The 14,094-nt window shown below is 50.9% G+C and overlaps 1 protein-coding gene across 1 annotated transcript in view; it reads left to right on the top strand.

Annotated features, from left to right (window-relative positions):
- CLSTN2 (calsyntenin 2) overlaps positions 1–14,094 on the top strand; it is a 435,481-nt gene that overhangs the window by 313,686 nt on the left and 107,701 nt on the right. The window contains exons 3-4 of the mRNA XM_004588347.2: positions 9,096–9,291; positions 9,713–9,921. Coding sequence (XP_004588404.2) covers positions 9,096–9,291; positions 9,713–9,921 — 405 coding nt within the window. The remainder of the gene's footprint in view (positions 1–9,095; positions 9,292–9,712; positions 9,922–14,094) is intronic.

Genomic DNA, 14,094 nt, shown 5'->3' with positions numbered 1-14,094 from the left:
GTCACCTGGTCCCCTCAAGTCTCCCACTCACCTGCCCACCGAGCAGCCCTGGCCTTCATGAGGGGTGGAGAGGGCTGGATGTCACCTGGTCCCCTCCCGTCTCCCACTGGCCTGCCCACTGAGCAGCCCTGGCCTTCATGGGGGGTGTCCAGGGAAGGGGAGGGCTGGGTGTCACCTGGTCCTGTGAGTCGCTGCCTACAAGCAGTGAATCTCTGAACTTTGGTTTTGAAGTATGAAGGTGCCCCCTGAGATGCTGACTTATTAGCTCCAGAAATTGACAGAACAGTAAAAGAGTCCATATACTTGTGTTGTATTGATCAAGCTGCCATTTCTCTCTCACACAGCTCAGATATGGATTTTCCTGACACTTGCCTTAATTTGAATTAAGCATTTAAAATATGCCTCTGCCCCTTTGAGGTTCCCCACCTAAACATGCGGGAACTCCAGTACAACATATGGATTATGGGTGGGCTTGTCAGGGAGTGGAAATACGAGAGTCAGATAGCCCACACTTGCTCAGTGATTTCATGGGCTTGCCACACAAAGAACTTGGTGTATAACAGGAGTCCCAGAACCAAAATAAGGGAGCAAATGCTGGTGTGACTTAAAACAAAGTATTCAGTTGCTCTATGGCTCACTTGAATCATCTGTCTAATGGGTGAACAGCTGCCAGCAGCAGGAGGAGCAAACAGCGTGCCCAGGGGCTGGCAGTGGAACGGGGAAGGACTGAGTGGCATAGATAGCAGGAATGGTGTTACACATGAGCACCGTGATAGCTCAGAGCACAAGGCTACAGCAGCAAGCTGGGTTAGAAGCCAGACAGATCTTGAAACTAGGCTTGTTGCAGGGGGTCAAGTCGCATAATTAGTAGCGAGTGCAGAGGCAGCGTCCTAGAGATGGCCCTGTTCGGAGCTTTCTGACACCATGCAGTGATGTGCTCCTGGTTCCTTGTCTCCTGTGAATTCAGACCCAAAAGAACATGCATTTCAGCCTCAGAGAAAAAGTGCTGCATGGCTGTTAGTAGCCTGATGTAAAGTACTCCATGCACCGATTTGTTCGTGGAGACCTCTCCATAGCCCATGCGTTGGGATCTTATATCATGCTCATTTGGGGAATGAGAGGATTGAGGTTGGAGAAGTTATGCACCTCAGCTGTGGTCCCCATAGTTATGTGGGAAGCTGGTGGTACTTGAAAGCCATTCATTCTGACTCCCTGTGCTGTGGCTTGACTCATTAGACCTGCTCACATACAGTTTCCTGAACACCCAGCTGACATCGCCTGGGCGCCTGTGTGAATCCAGGCTCTCCCAGGCTGGAACATCAGGGAGACGGGCAAGTACAGACTTTGGTCTCAAGGATCTCCAAGGATAAAAGAGATGTGTGGACATGAATGACAATACAGCAAGGAGCGCAGGGTGCAAGAGGAACAGGTGAGGCCAGCTGGTACCAGGAAGTATGCCTGTCAGCTGGGAAGCTGGAGCAGGCTCCCTGCAGGGCAGCACACATAACCTGGCTTGGGGAGCTTGTCTAGAAGTCCTCCTGGCATGTGTGAGGCAGACTTCTCTGTTGGGTTGACCAGGAGTAGTAAGAAGGATGGCTCGTGTTCTTGGCAGCACAGGCTGCGGATGGCTCTGCCGGCTGCTCCCTAATGTCTCCCCTGGGCAGCGTGCAGACTTTTCTGTCTCTGTTGGTCCCCATGTAGTGAAGCTTCAAAAGCCTGCTTATGATCAGGAGTTCTGTTCCTCCTTAATTTCCAGATATAAAATCTTGCTGATTTGTTCCCATTCAGGTCACTGATGCTCTAACTGAACCGGAGTGACTGTTGTCCAACAGATGTGAAGTTGCCAAACAATTGTGCCATGTTTTCTGAGCTTATTCATTCTGTTTAAACTGTGCAAGGGCAAAACACCATTCATTTCCTATGAAAACATAGCTAGGTATTTTATAGAGTGAATTGCAAAGTGTGTTTCTTAAAGAAAATCATAGCTTTTTGGGGAATGTTGATGGCGGCCACTTTCTGTTGTAGCAGTTCCTTTTCTGATACTAGGAGGCAATGGAAGAGCTGAGTGGAGCTCAGGTTCAGGTTTGCCGTTTGTGGTCAGGGAGATTCCTGCCCTTGACCAGCCCCGGCACCCACAGCGCCCCTGGGTGTACTCCCTACAGTGTCACCAGTCGTATTGCTCCTTACTAACAATGAACGCTGAGCCTGCCCCTCACACCTCACTGGCAGTGGCTGGAATCTTACAGCCGTTTAATGTCTTGCTTGAAATTAAAGTAATGGGAGGCACAGCCATAAGAAACCCACGATAGGCCACATTGAGTCATAAAACTGCAGTGCTGGCAAAGCATGGCGGCAAGAAATCAGGGTGATGTGAAAGCAGCAAAATAAATATCTGCTGGGGTTCTAATGAACTGCCTCTAAGTAAAGGGAACGAACAAACGGGACTCGCTTCCAGGAGCCAGATTCGTCGTCGTTTCAGTATTGCTGTCGATGGCCAGCACGGCGCCCGAGACCGTGGAGAGGTGGAAATGAGCAGCGGCTCTCCAGGCTCCCGCAGAGCCGGGCGGCCCGGCCTGGTCCCTGGTGCACAGGTGCACGCGCATGCAGGGACTTGTGCTTCTCACTCTGCAGAAAGGCACCTCTGGCTTTCCAGAGTGACGGGGACTGCTATGCCACCGAGAGGAGGGCTGGCAGGGTGTCCTGTTGTGACACTGGAAAGCTGCTGAGCCTCTTTCGTTGCTTTCGTCTTCTCACCGACAGGGACAGAGGTTCAGCCAGTGGCACAGGACCGGGCTCGGAGCAAGCATTCAAGAAGTGTGCAGTGGGGAGAGCGGGCCTCTCGCTCACCACATCTCAGGGAGGCAAGATGGAATAGCCCATTGCTTTGTACAAATGATGCTTTGTGCAAATGATGTCTCACATAGACTTTACCCTAGTCAACACAGTGAGTTACACGGATGAAGTATTGCATTCCTAGGCTGAATCCTACTTAGTCATGATTCCTTTTATGGTTTTGGGTTAAATCTTTGATTCTCTTTAATAGATTTTTGTGTCTTTGATCATAACAAATACAGACATTTGATTTTCTTATAATGTCTTGTGACATCCTCTTTGGTACTAGCCAAATACTAGCCTCTTAAAAGGAGCTGAAAGGGTTTGAAAGTATTACTTCCTCTATTTTAAAAAGAGATTTATTTGTTTATTCCTTATTTGAAAGGCAGAGTTACAGAGAGAGAAAGAAAGAGTGAAAGACAGAGAGAGATCTTCCATCTTCTGGTTCATTTCCCAGAGGACCACAGTGATCATCTTGTCTTGGCTGGGCAGAAGCCAGGAACCAGGATCCAGGAGCTTCTTCCTGGTATTCCATGTGGATACAGGGTTCCGAACACTTGGACAATCTTCTGCCTTCCCAGGTCATTAGCAGGAGCCAAGATTGGAAGTGGAGTAGCTTAGGACTCAAATGGGATTTGACATTGCAGGCAGGGGCTTCACACACTATGCCACCACATCAGCCCGACTTTGCTTTTCCTTCATAGCGTATACTTCTACTTTTACAGCTATGTATTTCTCTCTGAACACAAAGTCAACCTCATCCTTCACTGCTCGGTGTGTGGACTTTGCATTATCTTCAGTTCCCATTGTTTTTGATTGCCTTCGTCATTTTGTCTTTGATTCTCATAAACATGTATTATTTAGTTTCTAAATAGCTGGTGTTTCTATAGACTCCTTATTGTTAAATGTTGTTGATTTCTGATTTACTTTCCTTTTGGCCACAGGCTGCATTCTGTGTGTTTTCAGTCTTTTGGGAAGATTGGGGCTGGTTTGTGGCAGGCCCGTGGTCTTCATCACCCTGCCATGTGAGACTACACTGGGCTACAGGTGAATTAACATTCTGCACATGTCAGGCCAGAGGGCTTGGGGGGTCTGGTCTAGATGCGACTTTATGGGTTGCATTTTATTTTGTTGTATTAATTACTGGCTGGGTAGTTTAAGCCCCTGTGTTATTGTGCAATGTCTGTGTGTCCCTCTGACGTTGTCTCTCTCTGCTTCATGTCTTGTGTATACCAACAGGAGCTTAGAGCATTCTCCTGTGAGCATTCAGGTATTTGCAGTCTCAGGGTTGGCCTCTGGTCTTAGCCATTAGCAAAGGGTTCTTCTTATGTCAATTTAGGTTCGAGTATATCCTGGACATCCCGAATTTATGTTAGGACACATCTGAATTGTCATAGATCTGCAAACAGCTGCTGCTTGGCTTTGGCTGACCCCAGGCTTAGCTGACTCCAACTGCAGACCCGGTCCTGCCTGCCCGGGAAGCATGCAAGGGGGCCTCTGTTCAGGTGGACTGCAGCCTCTCCCGTGGAGCAGGCCAAAGGCTTTCCTGTAGTTTGAACTTAAACACAGTTCAGGAACCCCCTCCCTGGCTCTCTTCTCAGGCGACTTCTTGCTCACCTTCTAGCACCGCGCTGGGGTCCGTTAAGGTCTTATGCTTCTGCCCCCGTGCAGCCGTGTAGGGCTGCACTGCTTCTGTGCAGCCAGAGAACTCGCCCTTGGCAGTGGTTTCCTCCATCGCAACCTTTCCCCAGATCAGCCTGTTTCTAGCACTTTCCAGGACCCTCCCGCTTCTGTTTGTTGCTTTGGGACAGGGTGGCTTTTCCAGTGAAGTCCCTGGGAGTTCCTGCAGAGGGAGGAGGAGCCCTTTCCTGGGCTGTCTACCTGGTGCTGCTCTGCCTCTCCTGTGTCTGTAGACCTGCACTGTGCGTAACGTTCTGTATGATTTGGAAATATTCTGGGTAAAAATCGTGTGAATATTGACGTGACTTGTGCAATATACAATTATTACTTTGCAAAATTAAGATAATCTTCATACAATGCCATTTGACTTGTTTTGAAACAATGTGCAGAATTCTGCACCTTCAGTTCCAGCGGCAAAGGGCATGGCCAGCTGTACCCCACTTGCCAAAGGCCATCCCTCTGCCATGACAATGAATCAGTAAGAATCATCTTTTATGCATACATGTGGATTTTTATAAGCAACCGAGGTACTATTATTTTAATCTCCAGTGTTATTAGATAATTTTGTATCCTTTAACAGTGCTATCTGAGCAGTCATTAATAGAGCAAAATGTCATAGAACCACCCGAAGAATGCCAAATGGGCTTCTATTTTAAAACAGTGCATTGTCTTTAGTGTTAGGAACCATGTCGGGAAACTGAACACCAGTGAAGGGCAGAGGAACCCTTCAGTTACTGCAGAACACGCCCTTTCTCATGGATGTCTCTCTAAGCAGATCCATATAAATGAAGAGCTCTGATAATTCGCTGGAGCAGAAACTTAATTGTATGTTTTCTTATTTTTAATGTCTCAGAACTACCAAAAACACTCAAGCAGTACCCTTGGGATGTTCTCCACACTGGGATTTCTAAGGCACTATCCAGTGGCCATCCCCCATGCCCGGTGCTGATGTCATTTGGCAGCTAGGAGCACCCCTCACTTCCTTCCTTCCTACCAGAGATAGGAGAAAAAGGGCATAGTGCCATCACCCTGAAGTGGCACTGGCTTCTTGCCACCTGTGGGAATGATGCGCAAAGACACCAGTGCTCTTGTTCGCTGCCGTGCCTGCATCCTTGGTGTGAGCTTCAGCACCAAGCCCAAAGCAAGCTGCACGTCACTGTTCAAGGACTTTGTGGAGCCCCTTGAGAGGGTGCCAGCACCAGGCTGCCCAACTGAGAGAAAAGAGAGGGTGCCAACCTTCGATACCAAAGGCCTGCATTCTGGTCAGGATGCTGTCCATTCCATCACAGCGGCCCTGGACAGACAAGATTCGCTCAGGCTCAGGTTCTTCATCTGCGCAAGTACACTCCACAGTCTCTGCTCCCCAAGGGCAGCCGGGGCTGGGAGAAACCCAGTCTAGACACATAGCCCGCGTGCTGTGTGGGCCGGGGCTGCAGCTGCCTGAGTGTCACACAGTCTCCCTCCCAACCCTCTGGGCCTGCAGTCCGTGGGCTCCCCGTTTTCCTCAGTATGAAGCCCCTCTGCTCCCTCTTCTGGAGCTTTCAAACTGGTCCTTTGGCATGGCAGCCTGTCCATCACAGCCCTAGGCAAGGCCACCTCCTCTGCCCCCTGGGATCCTGACCTTGAAGCATGTGGTAGCTGCCCTCACAGCAAGCACCCCAACCCTCGATCCACTTGGATTGCAATTCGCTTGCTTCTTTGGCCTGTAAGAGCTCGTTGCCCAGGGACAGCCTGCCTTTGTTTAGCACTGCTCCACGGGTCAGTCGGGTCATCTCCGACAAATATCCACCATTCAAATTCACATTTACACAGACGGGCAAATGAATGTGTTTGCAACCTGAGCACAGGTGCAGGGTGAAGAGGTGAATGAACTCTAGACTTGGCCCTTAAGTGCCTACGTCCTGTGTCTGAGATGGTGACGTGAAGAGAGCAGTTCGTTGTTTGTTCCCTTGTCTTTTCTGGTGGGTGTGGAGTACTTGACGATAAAGGATTCATATTAGGCAGCTGTTTGTCGCCCTAAGGAAATAGCCAAGGCAGAAATTCCCATTTTCTTTTATTTGGCACCTCTGCCACATATACCTGGCTACCTTGACACAAGAACCTAGTCATAGGGCTTGGCCCTTGTGGCTCTAACCAACCCGCGTATGCTTCGGTTTCTGCCCCCTAGCTGCCATGATGCATTCAGCCTGCGCCTCCTAACATCATCAGTGTGTGATTTTGAGGCTGAATGTTATGCATATGTTTCGACACTGCACTTTCCACCAAGCATTCTTACACTCCCAGGGACCCGGTGTCCTCTCGGTGTCTCCAGGCCCCACACAGTCGGCCTCAGCTGAGTTCAGTGAGACAGAAATTGTCTTCCAGAGGGTCACTGCATCTTGTCCGCTCCCCCGTGCCTCCCTCCCCTTCCTCTGTTCGCTCTGTCCTCTCCTTCTCCTTATTAAGAATGTCTGAGTCTTGGGTACTACTTTAGTTGTGATCCAATGTTTCTAACAGAAAATTACCCTCATCGATTTGGGGTTTAATTTGATTCTTCAGATCTTAGCCGTAGAGTCTTGGTGGTAGCGGCACACCCCAGAGAATGTTCCAGAAGCAGCCTGTGCGCATTTGTTGGCAACGTTCTCATATTGGCATTGATCTTAGGACAAAATCACAAGGCAGGCACTTTAGAAGTTTGTCTGTTCGACCTCGGCTAACTCAGAGCCAGAGAAACTTTGAGGGTCAGTTGAATCGGAATGGACAGGGCAGAAATGCCGAGTGGCTGAGCAGCAGCAGCCAAGGGGAGCCGGCCTTCGTAATGGAGCCTGGTCCACAGCCTGTCTGTCTGTTATTCCACAACCACACTGGAGGAACAGCCAGGGAAGGGAGAGGTAATAAAACGGAGGATGGAAGAAATAATGAACAGCCAGAAATCTGAAGGTAAGATTGACACTGATCGAACAGCTCAGAAAACGCTGTTTGGGAGGTCAGCACCTGCTTCCTGATTGTAAAGTGGGAATTTCTCTCTTGAGTGAGACATGAATGAGACTATGGACTGTTCCTGGAAATAAGGCTTAGAGAGTGGGCAGGAACTAGGGGCTGTTGAGAGGAGGTGGGTGGAAGGAAGCTGGCCAGGCTACGTTTTGTACCCAGGCCCAGCTCTGTGACCCTGAGCGATCGCTCTAATTCTCATCATTCTGCTTTCTCTGCTTTAATTTGTACAAATCCAGATAAAATGCCTGCTCTGCGGGGGCTTTGTGAAGGTTAAATGAGATCACCTGGCTTGCCCAGAGCAGCATGCGATGCCTGCGCAGGCTCCATTCTTAGGAGAGTGGGCAAGGCCAGCAGCAGGCTGAGGCAGCCATGTGTTGGGTTACTCTGTGAGCAAGGCCTCCTTAGATAGTCACCCTGGATGAGCACGGGCTGCGTCAGCTCAGGGCTTGCACGACTCTAGTACTTACCCTCCCCTACACCATCCATCCTGGCATAACTTCCAGGTGACGCAGTTAAGGACCAGAGAGGCAGCATGACTTGGTTTTTCAAGCTGAGCGGTTACTAAAAGGCAGACCTGGAACGTGAATCCGGGTCTTGGCTCTCCAGGAGCCTGTAACTGACCATCTGCCATCACACAGCCTGGGCACCAGGAATGGTCTTTCCAGACGTTGATACTTTCTCTCCTGATAAGTCCACTGTGAGCACTCTCAGTACAGCTGGAAGACAGGTCTCCAAGTTCCAGCCCTTCCCAGAGCACCTGTCACAGAGCTTGCTGGGAGTCAGGTCAAAGAATTAAACAGCCATCACTTGAGGAAAAAAAGAAAGTTCCTTAGGTCTTCATCATGTTAGTGCGGAGAAACAGAACCAACACTCCCCCAGCCAAGTTTCACAATATGCTCAGCTTTCTGAGCTTGTCCAGCTCCCGTGGGACTCTAGTCTCACACAGACTCCCTCCACCGTCTCCAGGGAGAAAGCCGCAGCCCTGGGGTGTGAGTGGCACTTAAGGAGGGCGGGGATGGGGTTCTGGTCACAAATCAAGGGGTGTTTGCACCGTGAGTAAGGAGAAAGAATGGTTCTGTTCCCACTTGTGCGTCACCTTGGCACGCAGGTGGTCAGGATGGGACCAGGACTCTGTTCCTGATGAACTCCTGGGGATACAGATGCTGACAGCCGTGGTGTGCATGCTCAGATAAGCAGGCAGCCGTCCCAGCTGAAGACTGTCTCGAACTTCTGCTTTCTCCCTTTTCCTCTGCCACCATTTGACTTTGGACCACAGTCCCAGTCCTTAATCTCAGGCTGGGGAAACTGGAAGAATCAGGCAGTTTCCAAGGCACTAGAATGCATGCCTGTGTTTCCACCGGATACTCATGGAGGGTGACATCTCCATGCAGGAAATGCATCCACTTCCCCAACCATGAGATGAGCGTGCTGGTCTGGACCTCCGGCAACCCCTCAAGGTCTGATAGCTCTGTGTACATGGAGGCAACTCTAGGGGGAGGTTGAGTCCATAAGGCACCAGGCTGTGTCTCATCGTGGTGTTCTCCCAAGGCCCACCCTGTGTCTCATGGTGGTGTTCTCACAAGCCCACCCTGTCTCCCATCCCTCTGCAGGAGAAATCTGTGCATTCAAGATCCACGGTCAGGAGCTGCCCTTTGAGGCCGTGGTGCTCAACAAGACGTCTGGCGAAGGCCGGCTCCGTGCCAAGAGCCCCATTGACTGTGAGCTGCAGAAGGAGTACACATTTATCATCCAGGCCTACGACTGCGGGGCCGGGCCTCGGGAGACATCCTGGAAGAAGTCACACAAGTGAGTGCTTGCCCTGGTTTCCTGGACGCGTCTTCCATTCTCTCCATTCACATGGGGCCCCAGCCTTGCAAACCCTAATGGCGTGCTCCCTGTATCACCTTCATGGCTGAGTGTCAGTGTCACTTCCTGCAGGGGGTCATCACTGCCTTGGTGCCCAGCACAGAGGGAGAGTGAACGACAAGAGGAGAGCTGGTCTGGGAAGGCCAGGGATGAGAGGGGGCGTCGCAGGGTGGGGCCATCTCAGCAGCAAGAGGGAGGCGGGCGAGGACGCTGAAGGAATCATGATCACTCTACCAGCATCTGCCCCAACTGGTTTGCAGTTCCTCTGCTCATTTGGCCTTGGAATCTGAGTCAGGTGCCTGGGGAGGAGCAGGCTCAGTCTTCCCCAACACCGTCTCTTCCTTGTCCTGTGTGGTCCCAGGGCCGTGGCGCATATCCAGGTGAAGGATGTCAATGAATTCGCCCCCGCCTTCAAGGAGCCAGCCTACAAGGCCATCGTGACTGAGGGCAAGATGTACGACAGCATCCTGCAGGTGGAGGCTGTGGACGAGGACTGCTCCCCTCAGTACAGCCAGATTTGCAACTACGAAATTGTCACAACGGATGTGCCTTTTGCCATTGACAGAAATGGTGAGTGTGACTCTAGTGGAGTTCAGGCGTGAAAGCTCAAGGCTGCGGGTGGGGGCAGCCAGGAGGGCTCTCACTGTGCCTGGTAGATGATGCCTCCCCTGGCCCCAGCTCAGTCCTGCCCTCCGGATGGCTTCAAAGGATTAGCAGTCCTGGCAGGCCTCAAACAGCCCCAAGGAACCTCAGACCTTCCGCACTGAGCAGTCGATGGACCTGGCCATCTGAGCATCCAAAATGGCTGATTTGTTAGTAAAAAAAATTTCCAGTTGTCATTCTGATAGTCCTGCGACTGACTTAACCAAGTCTGGGCCCTCTTCTCTGTACGTAGGTATGAATTACCCACCTCCATCACCACCATTTGCAGCCTGCCATCTGCTGCCAGATGAAGAGATACTAACAGAAGGTGTGGATTTTAAAACACCTTCCAAGGCATAGACCCAAGTGTGAAGCTTTCAAGCTCTTGCCAGTGTCCCTTGTGGGGATTTCAACATGAAAATCAAGTATGAAAAAATGCTGTACCCTACTCCCAGACTGAACTGAGGGCAATCCCAGAATGCCAATGGGCATTTTTGTCACCGTTCATAAACTCAATGCAGTAGAAGTCCCCGGGCAGAGGCCCAAGCAATCCAGCTCATTTGACTATCGCTTTCACTACTTGGATAGTATATTTAACATAATTTAGAAAATAATGTGCTTTAATGACGTATGAGATAATTTGCCTTATTGAATCATATCACTTCATTGTTAGTGTGGATGTGTGTTGGCCCCTGCTTGGTTACAAATAGGATTTAGCTGCTGCACAAATGTGCAAAAGTTGTGAAACCTAGTTTGTCCACTCTAATTACTTCTTGTTAGATGTGGAGCTGGACACTTGGGGTAGAAGTAGAATAGAACTTGGCCCAGTGCAGTGACTCAATTGGTTAATCTTCCACCTTCAAGCACCAGGATTCCACATAGATGCCGGATTGTATCCCGGCTGCCCCACTTCTCATCCAGCTCTCTGGCTGTGGCCTGAGAGAGGAGTGGAGGATGGCCCAAGGCCACATGAGGCGTGTCACGGTGCACTGTGTGCATGGGCGCCATAGGCACCACAGGCAGCACATTCTCCCAGAGCAGCTGGGCAGTCAACATCGAAAAGGCAAAATCTCCAGTTAGTGGCAGAAATATCACTTCCTGTAGGTGAGCAAGAGCACCCTTTCTCCATGACACAGCCTCTGTATCCTGAGAGAAGTATAGCAGGCTCCTTAGGGATGGAGGCCCGGGACCCACACTTAGTCCAGAATACAAACTATAACAGAACTAAAGCTTACAAGAGAAAAAATAGTAGTGACGTAGTTTCCTGTAACAGGTTAGAAGCCATGTGAACAGCAGTGACGTGCCTGGACATTGCTAATAGGAAATTGGACAGGCCAGCAGATCAGCATGGGAGAACCCCTGTTGAGGCCCAGGGGCTTAACCCCCTACTCACAGTCCTGGCACCCTGTATTAGAGCTCTGGTTTGAACCTTGTCTGTTGTGTGTCTGATCCAGTTTTCTTGTAATGCACCTGGGATGGAAGCGGGTGGCTGGCCACATACGTAGCCCTGCAGTTCTTGTGCGAGACATGGGTGGAACCACTGGTTCTTGGCTTGGACCCAGCCAGCTCTATTTCAGCCATTTAGGGTAGTGAACCAGCAGATAGAAGTCTCTCTCTCTCTCTCTCTCTCTCTCTCTCTCTCTCTCTCTCTCCACCCCCCAACTCTACCTCTCTCCACCTTTGCCTCTTCCTCTGTCTCTTTGCCTTTTAAATAAAAATAGAAATCTTATTAAAAATGAAAGTAAAGGAGGAGATACTGGAATCTAATTAAAGTTTGGCTCAGGATTAGAAGGAAGGTCACTTCCATTAGCAGAATTGATCAGAGCTAATTCCTGACACTTCGTCCATGGCTGCAGCTTCAGCCCCATGCAAAGCCGGCCTGTCACCACCACACACTGACAACACACACCTCATCCCATAAACCGTTACCTTGCACTTTTCCGCTCTGAGTTTCTGTTCCCCTGAAAGCTTTGGAAGTGGTGGAGTGCCAGAGCAGAACTAGACAAGAGGAGGTATCTATGACCAGTAGTCAAGCTCCGTTTGGCTTGCTGCCCTTGCTCTGGAAAGCCACAGCCCAATGAGAGACGAGGTGCTAATTCTTTGATCAGAGGGTACACTGCCCCCATCCCGGAGCTAATCACTCACCTTGATGAGCCATTTCCCTAACATATGCCAATTTATTTCCCTGGCTGTCTCATTAAAAGTGAGTAATGGGCCTTTGCCAGGCCTCTGCTCCAACTTTGGTTTACAACAGAAGATGAAGAGCAGAGTGGGCACACCCAGAGAGCATGGGCCCCCCAACAGTGAGGTTTTCCAAAAGCGCCTCTCCAAGTAATGAAGCAGGACCTGGGGCAGACGCAGAGGTAGCTCCCGTTCTAATGAGCTTCCCAGTTGGCCCCAATCCATCACTACTCCTGGCGACCTTCCCAGCTCCTTGAAGGTCTTTGCATCCACATCAGGGAAAGCTCGAGGCCCACTCACTGAGGCTGTTACCCCACAGCTTTGGGTCCAGGGCTCTCTGTCATCCCATGGCTTCAGGTACATGGCTCTGCTGAAGTATTTGCTTTTGAAAGAAGGAAGGGATACATCTGGGTGGGGAGAGCAGAAAACATGGTATAGAGTTTAGGCTGACCTGTCTTGAACTGGAAACACAACTTGGTTCAACCAGAGAACCATCCTAACAGTTCAGGACACTCACTCCCAGGAACCTGTTCCCCTTTCACCTGCCCAGGCCCCACTTATGCAAGTAACCAAGCCCAGCTGTCTCCCTGGGCCTCACTGCTATGCTGGTGACCATGCCCAGCTCTCTCCCTGGCCCTCACTGCCATGTGGGCCACACCTATGCAAGTCACCATGCCCAGTTCACCTCCTGGGCTTCACTGCCATGTTGGCCACCATGCCCAGCTCTCTCCCTGGGCCTCACTGCCAGGCTGGTGACCATGCCCAGGTCTCCTCGTGACCCTCACTGCTATGCTGGCGACCATGCCCAGGTCTCCTCCTGGCCCTCACTGCCATGTTGTCCCCTGGAGTTGGCCGCTGAAGCCATGTGCATCCACCCTGGCAGTTTGCGTCCCTGTAATGGTGCATGTGCATGGGACCAGCAGTTCTCATCCTCAGCATCCGTGGTCTCATGCACTCACAGCTGGCTGCTGCAACTGCACACTTGCACACCACCAGCCACCTCCACAGCTGCAAGCGTGAACCTAGGCATCGCTGCCCACCATCTGGCCTTACCACCATGGTGTGGCCCCACCACCACACACACACAAAGCCACATGTGTGCCCATTGCCAGCCAGAGTTGGCCCCTACAGCTGTGCCTGTACATGTGTGTAGCCTTGGTTCCTGTAGCCATGTATGCATGCACCGCCAGCCCCTCACTACACCTGCAGTTGGCTCTCCCCCAGCCCTCGACACGCACACGATGGCAGCCAGGTACACACAGACCACACAGACCACGAACCAAAGCCTCTCCAGTGTCCTGTAGCAGTCATTCACCATTAGACCTGGGGCGACAGTAATGGTGACAGTAAGGACACAGCCCCTCAGCTGTTACACCAAGGACTACGCTGTTACCACGATTGCAGACCTCAGCCACCTGAACCACCCAGGAATTATACCCCTCTCCGCAGTGTCCTCTCTCCTCCTTTTCCATCTGAAACAGGTGAACATGTTTCCCTCATGAAGCCAGTCCATCAGGTCTAGAAGAGATGACCTCTACTTTAGCGCTCAGACAACGCAAACTGCCACTGGTCGTGAAGAGCCAAACATGATGAAATACTAACAGCAAAACTCCAGAACATTGGAAGGCCACAAATAACTTGACAAGGAATTCAAATTAATTGCTCGATAAGAAATTCAGTGAGCTTTCGTGCAATGCAGATGTAAAAATTAACAATAGGTCCCAGCACTTAAGTCCTCACCTTGTATGTGCTGGAATCCCATATGGACACTGGTTCTAATCCCGGCAGCACTGCTTCCTATCTAGCTCCCTGCTCATGGCCTGGAAAAGCAGCCGAGGAAGGCTCAAAGTGTTGGTACCCTGCACCCACGTGGGAGACCGAGGAGAGGCTCCTGGCTTTGGATCAACTCAGCTCTGGCCA

The sequence above is a fragment of the Ochotona princeps genome, chromosome 30, assembly GCF_030435755.1.
Source record: "Ochotona princeps isolate mOchPri1 chromosome 30, mOchPri1.hap1, whole genome shotgun sequence".
Taxonomy (NCBI): domain Eukaryota; kingdom Metazoa; phylum Chordata; class Mammalia; order Lagomorpha; family Ochotonidae; genus Ochotona; species Ochotona princeps.
The sequence above is the reverse complement of the archived record's forward strand: the minus strand, read 5'-3'. Positions and strand labels throughout refer to the sequence as shown.